Below are 19,281 nucleotides of genomic sequence, written 5' to 3'. Positions count from 1 at the left end.
GGGAATGACTCAGCATTTGCAACACATGTGCAATTAATCCATTGAATGCTTTCTTTAACATATAAATCACTTTTTCTTTACCTGTCTAGCTGAGTCCCATCACTCAGATGAAAGGGTGTGTCACATGGGGCTATACCCCTTTGGTCACAGTGGGCCAAGGACATTTTGCTGCTAGAGACAAAGCAAAATCCCGTCCCTCATCCACAGCCCACCCTCTGCTGTGCACCTGCCACACACCACTCACACATGCCACTGTCCAGGGGTGGGGGGGAGTAAAAGGAGGCCAGAGAGGGACAAATGTGCAAAGGAGGGGGAAGCAAGGGGCATGCTTCTTGGAGGCCAAATCTGCCACCTCTCCAAGCTGTCCAGAGCCTGCCACGCTGAGAAAACTGTCTCACCTTGCCTCATTGGAGGGCCTGTCCTGTCTCTGGTCTTATATCACCCACACCTGGAACTCACAAAGTGTAACTCTTGGGATGAGAAACATGGACGATGATGCAAGCTTATTTTCTCCTCTGAAGGAGAATCAATGCTTTCAAGAAGTGCTTTTTATAGGGGTACTCTCATTTTCCTACTCATATTTTAAATACTGCCCCTCAATGGGGCCAAACTTAGATACACAAAATGTTTAGGGGTATGTGTTCACCTCCATCCCAGAAAAAAAGAACTGGTTTCAAGTTACAAGAAAGGAAATTCCTATTAAACACCAGGAAGAACTTTGTGACTGGTAAGAGCTGTTTGACAGGGGAATGGACCCCCTAGGAAGGCGGTGGAGTCTTCTTCCTTGGAGATTTTTAAGATGAGGTTGGATGGCCAATTGTCATGGATGGTTTAGTTAAGAATCCTGCACTGCAGGGGGTTGGACTACAGTCTTTCAAAAACTGTTAATAACAATAATAAATGTATTTATACCCCACCCTCCCCGGCCAGAGCCAGGCTCAGGGCGGCTAACACCAGAAAAATTACAATGAAAACATAATAAGGGGAAAAAACAATTTAAAATACAGGTTAAAATACAATTTAAAATGTGGCCTCATTTTGAAAGTAGCCCATAGATCAAAACGATACGGGGAGGGAAACATATAGATCAGACTGAGTCCAAACCAAAGGCCAGGTGGAACAGCTCTGTCTTGCAGGCCCTGCGGAAAGATGTCAAGTCCCGCAGGGCCCTAGTCTCTTGTGACAGAGCATTCCACCAAGTCGGGGCCAGTACTAAAAAGGCCCTGGCCCTAGTTGAGACCAGTTCCAATTTTGCTTTTTCAAACTGCTTCACACTGTCTCAGGCAAATTCTCCTACTGTCCCTACTGTCCCACAAAACAAATGCCGTAAACTGGACCCCTGGACCCAGCCTGATATGCTTCCTTTCTTCGGCTACTGAGCTTTGGTAAGTGAACTTGAATTGTGCGTCCTGAGACAGATAGCCCAAAAGAATACTGTAATCAGGAACTTCTTTTTGCTGTTGCTCACGCTGTCACGGATTTGGGACTAGGACCCCACTGTTTCCAATACAGGCAGCATCTTGTCAGAATGATTTCCCATTTTCCAATGTCGTCTCCGGAGGGGAATATTATTCAGCTTTCCCCTCCCCCTCTCCTTCCTTCCCCTTTGACTGATGTTGCGAAGGTCTGACACAGCAGGGGCACTATCTGTAGAGCTGGAACACCACTCAGAGGAAATGCAGCAATTGCAGATTCATTATTTAATGCTCAGATCTCTTCCATCTAGGCACTCGCTAGAATCCAATTTGTAATTGATGAGCTGGAAAGCCCCACCTTTCTCTGACTGCATCACCGGGTGTTGGGTAGGGGTGGGGGTGGGGAAAGAGATCTTATAAAAAGGGGTCCCAGCGTCTCAAGCATGCCCAGAGTAGCAGGAGACAACAGCAGGAGGGAGGGAGCAGAACTTCCTTTCAAAAAGCTTCTGAATGTTCTCCCTGCACAGATTACACCTCCGTGTCTACCACTCATAGACCCATCACAACACCCTTGACATTCCAGTCCGGTCTGCAGAACATCTTGGATTTGCTCCTCGGCGCCCAGGCTTTCCTTCGGCATGAACTGTGTGGCAAACTTCTTCACCTATGAAACCACCAAATCGGTGGTGGTAAAAAGTTGGACCATCGGCGTGATCAACCGGGCCGTCCAGTTGCTGATCATTTCCTACTTCATTGGGTGAGGGATGGCATGTGAATGGGGGAAATATATTCTCACTTGGGGGAGGGAGGGCGGCTGTAGGAGAAACAAGGTAAGGGCTTACACCCCACAAATCATCATCGCTCAAGAGGTGACAACTTTTTACACAAAGGTATTGGTAGAGGACAGTAGAACAAGGAAAGTATTGGGGAAGTAACTGAGAACAGCTTGGCTACTTTAAAAATCTTGCCTTATTTTTGATGGGTGTGAGAAACCAGGTAGATAAGGCTGCTAAGTCAGGGCTTTTTTTCAGTCAGAAATCACCGAAACTCAGTTCCAGCACCTCTCAGGTGGGTACCATTGCCACTGTAAGAGAAAACAAGGAAGGTGTTCATGGTGAGTTCTGGTCTTTCTTTTTCTAGAAAAATAGCACTGTGCCAAGTGATTGGTTCTAAATGTAACTTGTTCCTGTAAGGGAGACTTGAAATACATAGAGATTTTCACTTGGATTCTCCAAACTTGCAAAGATCTCTAAGGAAATAATAACTCACATAGGCATGCCTGTCAGCTCTGGGAAAGGAACGTGCAGTTGCAGGTGGCAGGAAGGCTTATGTGGTCCCACGAGGCTGCGGACAGTGTTGTCTCTGGCTTGTGGAGTTTGGGTAGCAGATAGAAAATGATTACCATCTCTCACAAGTCTAGAGTTGAGGAGTTGTTTGGAGAGCCAGGAGACTTGGATTCAGGGCCACAGCAAATTTTATTGTGAAGACCCTGTTTCATCATCCTAAGGGGATGTTGTACAAATTCATGGGCTTCTGCCCTTTGATAGCCCCAAGGAAATCATAGGCAAAAAGGAGCTACTGCTGTTGCTGCTGCTTTTTAACTGAAGAAGTGCTTCACAATTATTTGCCTATTGTGCCATGTGTTTACCTGAGACCAAGTAGCTGAATTCATGTTGTCCCTTCAGAGACTTTGTTTGGACGTGTGATTATGTAGGCAAGCTTGTTCACACATACTGTATAGTCATTTCTTCCAGCAAAAGAAGGATTCTGATAATTCTTTGCACTATGTTGTCCCACTGCAAACTTGCCACCCGAGCCAGAGCATCCAGCCCCACGGAGAGGCTGACTTTACCACATGCCATGATAAAATTTGCTTTACTAGATGGCAAGAGGCTCCTGGTAGTTATTTGAATTCATTCTACTCGTGGCTTTTATGGGTTGGGTGTTGAATGTGAGCAAAGAAGAGGGACACGTGCACGTTTGAACAGACAGAGATGGGGGAGCTGCGTGTCGTTCCTGGAAAAGTAAATCTATCAGTGTGCTGAATGTGGGAGATCTGTAAGAATAACTGAAGCAAGGACGTGATTCATAGGTTAGTGGCATACAGGACATGATTTGACTGCACAAAGCCCCCTGCTCCATCTCTCCACATCTTCAGGGGAAAGGATTAGGGAGCAGGTGATGTGAAAGAGTTCAGCTTGAGACGCTGGAGAGCCACTGGCAGTGCTGGGCTTGATAGCCAAAAGGTCTGACCTGGTAGAAGGCAGCTTCCCACAGTTCTCAGGGGAGCTGGGACGGTTTGGGAAGGAGGCGATTAACAGTTCACTTAACTGCTTTGGGATGGGTTCTGTGTTCTGTTTTTCCTGAGACTGTTTATACCGGAGTAGTCTCACTGACATCTTAAAGTTGTTTCTGGGAGAAAAATATATATTGGGGGGTGGGATAAAGGAGGGGAAGCCTTTTGGGGGATGACTGCATGGGATGGTAACTCTATAAGAAGGTACATTAGTGGATTGTGAGCAGGCTGACCAACTTTATAAACTACTTCGGCAGGAAGGGTGTGTGTGTGTGTGTGTGTGTGTGTGTGTGTGTGTGTGTGTGTGTGAGAGAGAGAGAGAGAGAGAGAGAGAGAGAGAGAGAGAGAGATTGTCCACATGGAGATCATAGCTACAGGAGACAACTACTATATAGGGGTAGAGGTTATGAGTACAGTGGTACCTCGGGTTACATAAGCTTCAGGTTACATACGCTTCAGGTTACAGACTCCGCTAACCCAGAAATAGTGCTTCAGGTTAAGAACTTTGCTTCAGGATGAGAACAGAAATCGTGCTCCGGTGGCACGGCAGCAGCAGGAGGCCCCTTAGCTAAAGTAGTACTTCAGGTTAAGAACAGTTTCAGGTTAAGAACAGACCTCCGGAACGAATTACCGTAAGTACTTAACCCGAGGTACCACTGTAGTTGGAAATTATGGAAGCCAACAGCTACCTAGGGAACAGTGACTGTGAAGGCCATCTGGTGGCAAAAAAAAGAAGTAATATGGAAACAGCTTTTGCTGCACACAGAGAGGTGGGGGGGGGGATCACTGCTGGGTATCCTAGCGCCCTGGGCTTACTATTATTGATTACAGTTAAATAGGTCCATGATATGGTTTTGCCTTACATGCGAAAGAATGTTAATGTCTCCTAATGGCCCGTGAAGGTCTCTTTATGGGAGATAATTGTTAGGAGATGGTTTCTTCTAGTTAACAGAGAGCTTTCTGGAATGAGTAGGACGGGAAAGCCAGCGGAATGAGGGGAAGACGATAAAGCCTCAGTTTCCCCAGGCAAGGGGTGGGGGCTGTTGTGAGATGTGTGCCTGTGTATGCTGTAACAGAATAAGCACTTTTGAAACTGATATTGTTGTGAAAAGGCAGCATCTATACTTTGGCGCTTCCCGCCAATTCACATTAGGCAGGCACCTTCACTGTATCTTTTCTGTAAGCAAGATCCAAACAGGTAGATGTCAATATGCTTTAATTTCTTTTTAGCTTAGTCCTGATTCTAATTGTTTTTTTAAAATGTTTTTAACTACTTGTTCTTAACTATTTTTTACAGAGAATGAACATATCTTGTAAACCCCTTAGTTTCGTTACAAACAAGCAGTACATTTTTTTTTTTTTTGGTAAAATAAATATTTGCAGGTAAGAGGGGCAGGATTCAGCTAAAAACAAAGACAAAACACTGCTGCTGTGAGTCAAGCAGTGAAATGGAGGGCCTTGAATTTGGAGCTTTGGGGTTCAAGGTTTCTAGTCTGGCACCACATAGGTCCCTGACTGCAGACCTCAGTCCCTGATCTGTTAAATGGAATGATGGGTTGCTTGTGAGGATAAACTCTACAAAGTCTGCAAAGCAGATTAGTGTTGTCTAATTTGCAGGAAGTCCCATGGAGATAAATGGGACTATCCCTGTATAAACAGTGTTGGGAAGAGGCTATAAAAGTACAATATGAAATAATAATAATTACGCGCTCTATTCTGGGTTGTGAAAGGGGTGGTGAGAGAGGGCAGCTATATTAGCAAGTGTCCTGGTTATATGCAGAGGTGGTAGTAGTATATGGGAGTTGCAACAGTGGATACTTCCAGATGAGCATTGAACCTGAATTGTTTGTAGGAAGATTAGGTGATGTCTGTTTTTAATATATATATATATGTTTCTTTATTGTCATTGCCCCCTCTCGGGGACCACGAAATTACTTGGCTGCTCCATCCACCCAGGTAGGGCACTCCACACAAAATCAAAACAACTATAGAAACACTAATTAAAACAATACAGTATAATACCGCAAGAAAGATTCCCATTCAGGGCCGAGATCGCTCTGGAGAAGACAGCTCGTTCTTGTCTTCATCGTCCTGTATCTCCGTCCCGACGACAGGAGCTCGAAGTGACAGTGACCAGGATGCGATGGATCTTTTACTATGTCCAGTGCCTTCCTATGGCACCTTGTGGCATAAATCTGCTCTAAGGTGGAGAGTGGGCAGCCAACAATGCTCTCTGCTGCCTTAACAACTCTGCACAACCCCATCCTGTCCTGGGTAGTACAGCTTCCGTACCACACACATAAGCCATAAGTGAGCACGCTCTCAATGGCACAGTGATAGAAGGCAAGCAGCAGTTTCTGTGGAAGATGGTTTTTCCTTAGAATTCTCAAAAAGTAGAGTCTCTGCTGCGCCTTCTTCACAAGCCCCCTTGTGTTGACACTCCAGGACAGATCCTCTTGTAATTCAATGCCCCAAAATCTGAACCTTGTTACCCTCTCCACACGGACCCCATCAATCAAAAGTGGCTGAACATTGCTCTTCTGTCTCCTGAAGTCCACCACAAGCTCCTTTGTCTTCCTTGTATTTATGAGCAAGTTGTTAGCTCTGCACCACTCTGTCAGCCGCTCCACCTCATCTCTATATTCATTGGGTATTCACTTTGATTTGTTTATCAGGACCTTAAGACGACCATTGCATCAAGCATACCACCCAGTGCATTTTCCCGGTCACTTTCCTTATCTCAAAAAGTGGGAGTGGATTTGTCATGCAGGACACCAAATCCACTTTAATTGCACAACCTGAATTTGCTGGTGTATGATTGAATCCCACCTGAAAATAGGTAGCCTGCAAGCGCTCAGTGCCAGAAGATTGGTGGGAGTTCATTTGCTTGATGAGGCACAGACTTGTTTCCTGGGCATCCTTCCAGAGGAATATGAACGGAGGGGCTGGTGGCAGGAAATAGGTGGAGGCCAAGCCCCCCCCCCGCCATCTTTGCTTGAGTGCTTGGACAGAATTGTTCCCCACCCCAAGCCTGATGTTGTTAACCAGAGTTCCATTAGCATGGATAGCCGCTTGGGCCTTGCCCATTACTTTCTCTCTCCCCTATGCATACTCCTCTCTTCCGGGGGAAACACATTTTCTTATCCGCTACTGCATTGCTGGGGGAAATTCGGCTGTAAATCCTGTCTTCCCTCTCCACTCCCAGGGGTCTAACAGACTAAAGAACATTGTTCTTCTTGAGACAATTATTTAGCAGTGCAATAAATGCACAGGCTCTAATCCAGCATTAGTTCCCTATGATTAAGGCTGCAGTCCTAAGCACATTTACTAGGGAGTGAAAACCGTCAAAACATAGTTACAGGTAGGGAGCCGTGTTGGTCTGCCGTAGTCAAAACAAAATAAAAAATTCCTTCCAGTAGCACCTTAGAGACCAACTAAGTTTGTTATTGGTATGAGCTTTCGTGTGCATGCACACGTCTTCAGATACCTGAAGAATCTGAAGTATCTGAAGAAGTGTGCATGCACACGAAAGCTCATACCAATAACAAAGTTGGTCTTTAAGGTGCTACTGGAAGGAATTTTTAAATTTTGTTTTGTCAAAGCATAGTGCAACTTACCGTATTTTTCTGTGTATAACACGTTCCCATGTATAAGACGTTCCCTACTTTGGGGGACCCAAAATTAAGAAAATAGGTGGAGATTGCCCGGAGTTGTTGAGCTTTTTTGAGGGGGGATTGCCCAGGGCCGTTCAGCATTTGTGGGGAGATTACCGAAATTCCCTTGCCCACCTGAGCAAAGCTTCCTATTGCAGATGACGCAAAAGCCACCAAACATCTGACTGCAAGCCGCCAGCAGCTGCCTATCGCCTGCCCAACTGAATTGTCGCTGCAGCAGCCAATTTTTAAAAGCCCTTGCCGCAGCCAACAATCACGCACAATACCACCACAGACAATCTCCAGCTCCCGGCGGCAACCAATCCCCGATCACCCCTCTGCACTACCCATGTATAAGACGAGCCCAATTTTTCAACATTACTTTAACCCAATAATTATTATTAATAATAATTATAGTAATAATAATAATTTATTTATACCCCGCCCTCCCTGGCCAGAACAGGGCTCAGGGCGGCTAACACCAATAAAACTACAATAAAACATTAAAGAAAAAACAGTTAATTAAAATACGGGTTAAAATACAATTTTAAATGCAGCTTCATTTTAGTAGTAGCCCATAAATCAAAACCATAAGGGGAGGGAAACATAAGGGTCAGACTGAGTCCAAACCAAAGGCCAGGTAGAACAGCTCCATCTTGCAGGCCCTGCTGAAAGATGTCAAATCCCGCAGGGACCTGGTCTCTTGTGACAGAGTGTTCCACCAAGTTGGGGCCAGTACTGAAAAGGCCCTGGCCCTAGTTGAGACCAATTTAACCACCTTGCGGCTCAGGACCTCCAAAGTGTTGTTATTCGTGGACCTTAAGGTCCTCTGCGGGGCATACCAAGAGAGGTCCTAGGCCATATAGGGCTTTAAAGGTCAAAATCAGCATCTTAAACCTGACCCTGTACTCCACTGGGAGCCAGTGTAACTGGTAAAGCACTGGATGAATGTGATCCCATGGCAAGGACCCCATAGGGAGCCTGACTGTGGCATTCTGCACCCACTGGAGTTTCTGGGTCAGCTTCGAGGGCAGCCCCGCGTAGAGCAAGTTACAATAATCAAGCCTGGAGGTGACCGTCACATGGATAACTGTGGCCAGATCAGGGCAAGAAAGGTAAGGGACCAACGGCTTGATATGGCAGAGATGGGAAAATGCCAGCTTTGCCGTGGCTGAAACCTGCGCCTCGATGGAAAGGGAGGCGTCGAAGGTTACACCCAAGCTCTTGATAGAAGGCACTGGCACTAATTGAGCTTCCGCAAAAGATGGGAGTCCCCCCCCCAACCCCATGTCGTCCCGACCCAGCCAGAGGACCTCTGTCTTCAAAGGATTTAACTTCAACGCAGCCATCCGTAAAAAAATCCTCATCTTATACACGGGAAAGTACGGTACTTCTGCGTAAATATGCATAAGATTGGGCCATCCATCTTATTGAATGCAATCTGACCTCAGTCACAAGTTGTTCTTATAGTAGTTTCAATGGGCCTCATGCTACAATGCTATGGAGACTTCCTTGGGAGTAAGCCCCCTTGAACTTACTAGGATTTACTTCCAATGAACATGCATAGGAATGGGCCATTAGTCACCACACACTGTAGCTAGATCGGGACTACAGTGTTTTACCCATCTGATGTGTGGGGTCCTCAAGGTAGTCAATATTTCACATACTTAAACTACAGTATGTTGTCACTGGTAAAAATTCCCCGCACCTGTGCGCACACACAGTGCAATTGTGGGACTTGTTAGATAGCACATGAAATCTCAACCAGCAAGTGAAATAACCATCCTGTTTCATTTCTGTGTGATGCTATGAGCATGGACGATTTGCAGTGGTGGGTAGTCTGAAAGATAAGTTGCTGCTTGCGATGAGATTCTCATCACACTTTCACAGCTAGAAATGGGTTTGGGAGGGTTTTGTATTGTACTGCAAAGTTCCTTGTTCTTGACACTTTAATTTGCCTGATCTACTTCCTGACACCACCTTCTTTGAGGCTTCTCACTACACCTGTAGCTGGCCTGGCCTTTTAAACGGGTCTTCAGCTTATCCACATTGTTCTGCCTTCTGAGCCGGAACGCTCAAGAACATTGCTTCCTTACTGGAAGAAGAACGCATCAGCAACACAAACTCACAAGTGATGCTGCCTTTGGCTAATCTTTGCCTAATTAATGTACAGAACGGATACACCCTTGGCCACAAGAATAAAGTGCAGTGTGGTAGCAGTCTCACTTAGCGCTGTCTCAGAATTCTGTTGCATCCCATGCAAAATAAAAGTTTAACCATATCACTAGCCTACTTGGGATGTTTAGCAATAGGTAATTGCTGTCTTGCTATCCAAAAATAATAAATAGAATGTATGTTTATTTGTTTGTTTGTTTGTTTATTGCATTTAAATCTCAGCTTTCCTCCAAGGAACTTAAGAGTGGTATACATGGTTCTCTACCTTCACATTTTCTCCTCACAACAATCCTATGGGGTAGGTTAGGCTGAAAGATAACAACTGGCCCAAGGTCACTCAATGAACTTCCTGACTGTGTAGGTCCTATTCCAACACTCTAACCAGTAGGTTATATATCTTACCTGTGCACATCTGGCTATGTGTAGTTCTTCATCAGCCCCTAGGATCATCAGCGCAGTGGAAGGGGAATTCAGGGGAGCACAGTTCCATGATATTTATTCTGAGTAGTGTGAGGGCTATCAGGTGCCAGAGTAATTGACAGACTTTCCTTATTTTGGCAAGTGACTGAGATGACAGTGAGGTTTTCCAGTTTGCTTGTGGCAGAATAACAGAAGTCAGAGAATGAGGGAAATAAGCAAAGAACAGATACTCCTTTCCTTTTCTCTGAAGGATGCCAACTTCACGCTAGTGGTTTGAACTTCTTTGCAATAATGTTTGCATTTCTTTTCTTTCACCCCTGGTTAAAGCATATCTCTTCTGCCAGGCATCTGACAGCTGGTTGATGACCTATTCAGGGTGTTTTTTTCCAGCTGGAACCAGTGATTTTTTTTTCTGGGGGGGGGACGCATACCCCTAAACATTTTGTGAATCTAAGTCTCGCCTCATTGAGGGGCAGTATTTCATTATGAGTAGGAAAATGAGAGTATCCATAAACATTTTTTAAGAAAAAAAGCAGTGGCCGGAACTCACCGGAACTCAGATCCGGCACCTGTCAGGTGAGTGCCATCGCCATTATAAGAGAACAAGGGAGGAGTTCTTGTGAGTTCCAGCACCTCTTTTTCTAGAAAAATAGCACTGGACCTATTGGATTAAACGTTCTTCTGCTGAGTTTGTGTGTGCCTACATTTTTGGACTCCACTTGAGGGCTTGGTTGTGAACTTCCTGCAGGTATTGCTGTGTGAGCCATCACGAGGCGCTCCCGCACTTCAGCCTTTCGCTGACTGTGATGCCTTATTAGATTCTGCACAGATCGAAAGGATACATGATACTCCTGTACAAACCACAATTAGTTGCAGGGTCTATGCAGGCTCTCAAGTTAACACATGTAGATTGGGGATGCTGCATGTCACGGCAATTCTTTACTCACTTAGCATGGGAGGCCTTTAAAAGAGGATTCGACATATTCATGGAGAATAAGGCTGTCCGTGCGTAGCAGCCGTGTTGTTGGCTGTGCACTTCCTCCACCATCGGAGACAGCATTTCTCTGAATACCAAGTGGGGAGAATTACAAGTGGGGAGAGTGCTGTTTTCATTCCGGTCCTGCTTTGGGGGGCTTCCCATGGGCATCTAGTTGGTCACTGAGAAAACAGGATGCAGGACGAGATGTGCCTTTGACCTGAGCCAGAAGGGTGTCTCTTCTTACCGTCTTATGTTCTTACATAGTAAACGTGGATTGAAAAGGCTCTTGTGTCACACGATGCAGGTATTGCTAACCCCCCCTTCGCAGGGTTTCATTTGGCTCACAGCCTAGCGAAGCATTTGTAGTCTGCGTAATGGACATGCTGCTCAAAGCTGGCGCATGGAGTCTAGGAATTGGCATGACATTGATTGTACCACAAAGCATGAAATATGTTCGTGGTCATGGATTCCATTAGCTTCTGAGGAACCTTCAGGAACTTCCATTTTACTAAGAGGCAGGTTTATAACTCTCGATTGTGGGGGAAACTCCATGCTTATGTTCTAAATTAGGGCAAGAAAAAAGAAAAGGGGGGCTGGGTAAGTATTTGGGGAGGGGGACTTCTCAGATCCAGCTACTGAACTTTTCCCTATGCAAACAGATCAATCCCATCCCAAGGAAAGGGGATCAAATCATCCCCCCCGCTAAATATTTAAATCAGGAGACCCCCCAAATGGAGAGTTTAAGTAGGTAGACACTTGAAAGCAATATGCTCTTGTTAGCCCTCATTCCACACCTTGTTGGCATCCATCTGTCTCGGGAGACAATGGAGGAGTGTGCCTTTGGGGGTAACTGCTGGAAGGTTGCAAGTCCTGCTGTGGCTGTGGAGAACAATGTGGGAGAGACATGTTTTGTTGCAGCTGAGGCAGATGAAGGCGTCTGGTTGGTTGTGCTGCTGCAGATGCACCGTGGCATGAATCAGGAGACCACCACCTCCAAACAGAGAGTTTAGGTACGCACGCACTTGAAAGCACTATGCTCATGTTAGCCATCATCCTACAGCAGTAGGAGGATATCCCATCACCACCTAATGGAGACAGGATGCATTGCCATAGAAGGGATAGACATTGGCTTCATTCGCTGGATGGGTGTGGTATGGTTCAGATGCCAGGGTGAGGGAAAGTACATGGTCTTCCTAAAATGAAAGATTATTATTGCAGGGTGATGGTATATACCCAGCTTTTACCAATCTGCCCCCCCAATGTTTTGGACTACAACTCCCATGAGCCCTAGCAAGCATAGGCTGATGGTAGTTGTAGCCCAGAACTTTGGATGGGGGCCAGGCTGGTATAACCCATCTAGTGTCTGAGTCTGTCTTGCCTGCTGCCGCACTGGAGTGATGTGCTGGGGTTGTTCTTAGCCTCCCTAGTTTGTAACTACCAAGTAGTCAATATAAAATGGTGTTGACCCAGCAGTGAAGTTGTTGTCACCATTTCTGAGCCTCATGCTGGCAAAGTCCATTCCACACAGCACTTGCAAATATCAGCATCCTTGCTGGAGGGACAGGGCATTTTCCCCAGTGACAAAACTGGGGTGGTCTGAGTGCTAGGGAAATGCGACATCCCTTCAATAACAGCTCTTCCTCAAGAGGAGGGGACTGGATCCTGTGCGTATGTTGCCTACAACAGCAAAACTCCAGTCTTTGGCAAAGGCAGTAGGAAAGGAGTGATGTAAGATAGGATAAACCCTTCTACTGCTTCTGAGTTGATCAAACAGAGGGAAATAAATGGACCATTTAACTGAACTGCCAGCTTCATTTCAAAATGACCGTGTGCTTAATGTTGTTAGCATTTTACCAAGTTCTAAGTGGGTATGGAAGGGGGGGGGGAAATATCTAATTTAATTTGATCCATTAGTGGCTTCCAACCTTGAATGTTGGCATCTGATACTTCATGAGGTTTTTTTTTTCCTTCTCCTTTGTGATGTTCAAAGGCTGTCATTCTGGTATGGATGGGATGGCATCAGCTGTGCCTGGCTCACATGGTCTTCTTGAGCAAGGGAAGGGATGAACAAGGAAGTGATGTCTCATAGCGGAGGCCATTTTTTAATCTCTAGGCAACCAAAGAGGGATCCAGCAGGGAGACTGAATCCCTCAGACTGGAATTTAGCTGCAAACATTTAGCCGGGAAGATAATTGGCAATTGGAACAGTTTGCCAATGGATGTGCTTGATTCAGCGCTAGGTGTCTGATATCCCATAAAAGGTACAGACACTATCTAAGAATTACTGAGGGATAATATATGCACCCTGCTGTATGCCGGAAATCAGACTGATGATAGAAAGGCCCTTTACAATCTGTGATTCACTGAAATCCAACTAAGACAAACTGCATTACAGATTGCATTCTTAAGCACATGCTCTTATTGGGGAGCAGGCTTAATTGAAATCAGTGGTATGTGCTGCTGAGTAAATGTGTTCAGGTGACATTTTTCCATTTGGCCAGTGCTGATATGCTTCCTGGCCTCCTTCTTGGTAAAGTCACCGTTGTCAGAGCCATCAGCTGCATACATGGATGGCGTTTCTATCTATCGCTGTGATAAATCAATATAAATCTGAGCGCTAGAGGGCAGCACCCAACAAAAAATGAGATGCGAAGTAAAAATTGCCTTACAATTTGGTTTGGACAAAAACATTCTTTTAAACGCCCTCCTACAGGGCTTATCGTCATTTATTGCCTAGCAGGGAGGCCTGTTGTGGGAAACAGCTTTTTTTTTTGGAAGCAATAACTGGGAGGGATCTGCTATTATGGGGCAGGGGGCTAATGGTATAGATAGGACAACGTCTGAACTGGAAAATAGTATGTTTATGGTTCAAACTTCATTTTAAAAGGACCTGAAAGCCTCACATCATCACTTCCTTTGCTTGCCAGAGCAAGCAGAAGCTGTCAATTACCCTTGCGCTCCAGCAGATCACCTCATCACTCCTTCTCTGAAGAAAGCCCCCAACCCCCCAATTCTCATAACAAGGCAACCAGAAGAGGCTTTTGAAATGCCAAACAAATTCATAACATCTGTACTGACTGCAATAGAAATGGATTACGCCCACAGGGAGGGAGCTGGAGACCCCAAAATGAGATAACTGGCTGGCAACAGCTGAGAGAATGTGGAAGATGTGACCTCGCTACCACAGGGCTATGCAGAAGCATGAGGAGAAACTACTTGGACCCAAGATCTAGTAGTCATAGGGAGATATTCCGTTAACAGTGCTAATGCTCAGGACACCAAAACAGGGGTAAGCAGTGTGCTGGACTCCAGCTCCCATTATCTCTGACCATCAGCCATCCTGATGGCAGCTGGAGCCCAACAACAGTGGGAGCACACTAAGTTAGCTAACCCTGCAGTAAAAGATCAGGGTGGTTTTTGCTCATGTAAATTAGTCCACCATTATTTTCTGTGTCCTGTCATTAGGGCCCTAGAGGACTTGCTAACTGGTTTATTTCCCCACCTCCCACCCCCGTTCTGCAGGTGGGTGTTCTTGCACGAGAAGGCCTACCAAATAAGAGACACCTCCATTGAGTCCTCTGTGGTGACCAAGGTAAAAGGCTTTGGCAAGTACAGTAACCAAGTCATGGACACGGCTGATTATGTTACGCCTCCACAGGTAAGCCTTCACGAAGTTCTCAGGGAGGGAGTTGGGTTGAAAGGGTATGGAGCTCTCCTGAGGCTGAAAGATGGGCAGGCCGTTTGGTTTGTTGATATCTGGATAAATCAATCATTTTTATTTTTGTCGTCATCATTTCAATTTAATAGTCGCATGCTATGTAAGGAGTCTCTAAGTTACTTGAGAGCATAAAGTATAATATAAAATCATAAAAAAGCAATACAAGCTACAGTATACAATAAGCCGTAGGACAGACCCAATAAAGCAGCAGCAAACCCTTCAGCAGCAGAGTATGGCTTCAGCAATAACTTGGGGCAGGGAGGTAATGTGGCTCCCCTCTCAGAAAAATATTCCCTGTTATAGTTTGCATGACTGTGCATCACTTTGTGTAACAAGACTACTATATACCTGATTACTAGCAAGGGAATGCATATGCTGACTGACTCCATGTAATAACATTGTTTGTGAAGTGATAATAATGTTCTAGAACCGTGGTTCCCAAAATGGGGCACCCGCCCCACAGGGGGGCAATTTGATTTTTAGGGGGGGGCAATTCGAGAATGGCCTTTTAGGTGAATGGCCTTTTAGGCTTCCTCCATGTGAATATGAGTTCACTTTTTGAATAAAAAAGGTTGGGAACCACTGTTCTAGAATGACCCATTCAGCATGGCCGGCCTGCCCATGAGGCTGGTTGAAGTAGCTGCCTCAGGTGGTGGAAGTTGAAAAGACAGTGCCCCCATGGGTGCCCCCGGCTGTGCCGCCAGTGGAGAAGTGGCACTGGCACTGGCATCGCTTCTCCACCAGTGACTGTCCTTCAGCTTCCCAGGTATGGGCAGCATGGTGACACGTTCCCATTTCATCTCAGGAGGCAAAACAGGACGCGTTGCCCCTGCCATTCAATCATACAAATCAGCCACCAAGTGATAAATGTGCAGGCATGAACCAGATATACATATGTAATATTTTAGTGGTGCAAATGAGCCATTTGTGTTTGCACACAAACAGTAAATGGAAAAGGATCAGGGCCTATGGTGTCTGTATTTTAAAAGAACAAACATGGTTGCACAATTTCAGATGCTCAGTTGTATTTCCTGCCCCGGGGGATCACACCTGAGTGCAAACCTTGTTCAAAGCACTTCTAAATGCCTTCTTAGAAAATAAGTGTCTTAATGATTTCATGCCTGCTTACTTGCCACGGCAAACGGTGCCATAAAGAAAGATTGTTGGTAGCAATACAGTACAGATGAAGGTATGAAGAGCCTTTCTTGTGGATCTAAGGCAGCAAGTAACTGGCACCAGCAGAACTGTAGATAAAAGTTTATTGGAGTCGAGTCGGAATATTCTATGGATATGCGTTCAGATTTCATTGTACCTTCAGCATCAAATCTGAGACAGGTCACTGAGCACAAGCAATTTGTGTTCTAAATATATACACACTGTACTTCTCAGGACCGCAGATAACCCTTCTATGCTGTTCCCCCCCAACCCCATTGGAACTGTAACAGAGTTCTAACGTTGCTCTCATGTTCCCCAACTGAGCAGGAAATTCCCAAAACATGCTCAGGCCCATTAGGAATACAAAGAATGCAGAAGAAGAGTTCCATGAATAGAAAACATTGCGGGTAAGAACATGAGCTGGTCCCACTCCCCACCCCCAAAGATGATAGGAACAACTGCTCCGAATTCTGGAGCTACCAACTTCGTCCCAGTTGTTCCTGATTTTTGCTGCATGTTGCAGCGAAACTGATGGATGGGCTTGGAATCCAAGAGTAAGGCTTAGTGAAGGATATGGTGTCCTGAGGTCTCTGCCAACATTTGCAAGTGGACTGAACCCAGGCAGCTGAATGTGGACCTCTGCCGGGGAGTTGGGGACAATTTGTCAATTTGTTTGACTTAGTCACCGCAAACTGAGTTTTCATGGAGCTTAATAAAAAAGTGTTCATGTTCATTTATTTGATTTTAAAATCTTTAAACTGCCCTTTGTCCAGACAAATCTTCGGGTGGTGTAGAATAAGAACAATATACTGTTGTGTGCCACCCCAAGATCCAATTGGTGTGAGGTTCCAAGGTTTACCCAAGGTTTGTGCTTCCTTTGGAAAGAGGGACAGCGAAGATTGTGGTGTTGTTATGGCTTATTTACACATATATACAACCTGAGCCTACGATGGAGGTTTTCACAGCATTAACACTCCAAGAGGGCCTTGTTTATCCCATAGCCACAGCCTTGCATTCACACACAAATCAAACATCGCTCTGACTTTCTGGCTTCCCAGCATGCAGCATTTTTCCAGCTTCTAGCTCACACCCTTCAATTCTTCGCTCTCACCTTTGTCTTTCTAACTACCAGCAAGTTTGGTATCTGGCACAGATCCACTTCCTTTGTTTTCTTAATGTCCCCATAACCTAGGCTACCACCTCACCAGGAAGCTAGCCTGACTCTTCTAGGAATTTTAATCCCATCTTATATTACACTTGCTGGACATGGGATAGAAGAGTTTCAGCATACAGCCTGCTCCCCGCCTTCCCACCACCAGCCAACTCATAACAATACAATAGAATCAAAACAGAATTCATCATAATAAAGATACACACACCCATTCCCTGTTACACCCCACCCAACTCCCTGCAAATACCACACACTCTTTTTTTAAAAAATAAATTTTATTTTCCAATATTTTCCAATAGCATTTTGACATAAATACAATCCAGTATTTTTCAACAAATATATGCAAATACCACAGTCTTAAACTGGCATCAAATAAATTGTAAAACCCAGCTTTTTGGGGACGGGGGGAGGGGTTGCCATGTCAAATGGGGCCTGTGCTGTTTTATGGCCTTAAAAGTATGCACCAGGACCCATCCGTATTTCTTAATGACTTTTTATGGTCTCCTGAATGGGCAGGAATATGGGACGGTTCTCAGCAGTTGTGTACATGAGAAACAGCACTGGCAATTTAAATAGGCAACAAAAACAGAGACTGGCAGGATAGGTAGAAAGTCAGACTCTTGTGGTTGGCTGAAGTTAGCTGGAACTGGAACTGGGGTGTTCAGCAGCTGCTACCTACGTGTGGGATGTCTGTTTGCCTCCAGACTGCTTGCCTATTTGAAGTGGGAGGGGGACAAATATTGCAAAGAAAACCAGAACTCAGTTGCTTTTGTACACAGGGAGAACTCATCCCAGCAGCACAGCCCCTGAAGCTCTTTACCACTCAGGGAAACAGCAAATGTGTAATCTCCTAGCACACACCTTCCTCCATTAGGGGTGGGGATCAACTGTCTCCTCCCCCCCCCCTTTGCTTGGTGCTAGACCAGGGGTCAGCAAACCTTTTCAGCAGGGGGCCGGTCCACTGTCCCTCAGACCTTGGGGGGGGCAGACTATATTTTTGGAGGGAAATGAACAAATTCCTATGCCCCACAAATAACTCAGAGATGCATTTTAAATAAAAGCACACATTCTACTCATGTAAAAACACGTTGATTCCCGGACCATACACGGGAATTAGAAGGCGATTGGGCCGGATCCAGCCACCGGGCCTTAGTTTGCTTGCCCATGTGCTAGACTGAGCAGTTTGCATTCCTTCATCCTTAAGCATATTTAGAAAATTATCTGAAGGCATTTCCTGTTCTGCATGGCAGGTCATGGATCAGGAATGTTGGGTGGCTGTGAAGGGGCCGCCCGTCTCCTGGGCCCAGTGCTCCTGATTCTGAAGGAGCTGCAGCCAACATTTCAACTCCCCGCCCAGTTTCTATCGGGGGATTAGGGGGGGATTTAAATGGCGGCTCCCAGCCACAGGCAGTGCTTGCCAGCTAGAGCACTGTGTCATGTTACACCCCCAGCATCTGTCACCAAGGTAAAGATGGGGGGGGGGGATTAAGGTTAAATACACCAGCATGCAAGTTGTTGTATTTGAACATCATTAATGGATTATAGTATGCTTTGCTGTTTGTCTTATGGTTCAGTTTTCCTCCACCACCCCCCCCCCCACAAAAATGGGTAACACATATATTTGATACATTAAGTTAATTTTGTTTTTTTAAAATAAAAAAGACGGCACTTGAACAGGGTAGAAAATCATTCTGGCTTGCTGCTGTGCCTTTTAACAGCATCTTAATCAGCAGAGATCAGCAAATGAAACCTTTTATGTCCTGGAGATAAGCATAATAATCTGCTAATGTCTTTACAGCTACAGTGGTACCTTGGTTCTCAAACTTAATCTGTTCCAGGAGTCCATTCGACTCCCCAAACTGTTTGAAAACCAAGGTGCAGCTTCCAATTGGCTGCAGGAGCTTCCTGCACTCAAGCGGAAGCCGCACTGGATGTTTGGCTTCCGAAAAACGTTTGCAAATCGCAACACTTACTTATGGGTTTTCAGCGTTCAGGAGCCAATTTGTTCGACAACTAAACCATTTGAGAACCAAGGTACCATTGTATTCATAAAGGCATAAAGGACGGAGATGGTGTACGCAACACCACTTGTTTAAAATGCAGCTAGGTCATTTTTTGGTTGTGGAAACATCCACTGCGCTCCCACTGGTGTTCAGAACACATTGTGCACACAGCATTAGCCACAATCCATATCTTTCCTGCACCCTATCTCCCCCCCCCCACCCAATAGTGTGTTTTGATGTGTTTCCTCCCAAACCAACTTCGATCCAATATCGATCCAACAAAAAGGACAACCTTG

General features: G+C 45.5%; 1 protein-coding gene and 1 long non-coding RNA gene across 5 annotated transcripts in view; both read left to right on the top strand.

Moving 5' to 3' along the window:
* Positions 1-19,281, top strand: part of LOC310826891 — a 155,493-nt gene that overhangs the window by 120,783 nt on the left and 15,429 nt on the right. The gene's annotated exons all lie outside the window — the stretch shown is intronic.
* The window catches only part of P2RX3 (purinergic receptor P2X 3), a 29,242-nt gene continuing 11,826 nt past the window's right edge, over positions 1,866-19,281 (top strand). Inside the window, exons 1-2 of one of the 4 annotated variants that reach the window (XM_083701216.1) lie at positions 1,866-2,172; positions 14,461-14,596. In XM_083701216.1, coding sequence (XP_083557342.1) covers positions 2,054-2,172; positions 14,461-14,596 — 255 coding nt within the window. In that variant the 5' untranslated portion in view covers positions 1,866-2,053. Of the gene's footprint in view, positions 2,173-13,600; positions 14,228-14,346; positions 14,364-14,460; positions 14,597-15,925; positions 15,992-19,281 lie in introns of those variants that run through there. The other 3 variants (XM_083701217.1, XM_083701218.1, XM_083701219.1) reach the window with 3 other exon arrangements.

The sequence above is a fragment of the Podarcis gaigeae genome (genome assembly GCF_964106915.1).
Source record: "Podarcis gaigeae genome assembly, chromosome: 1".
Classification (NCBI taxonomy): domain Eukaryota; kingdom Metazoa; phylum Chordata; class Lepidosauria; order Squamata; family Lacertidae; genus Podarcis; species Podarcis gaigeae.
This window is presented reverse-complemented; position numbering and strand designations above follow the sequence as displayed.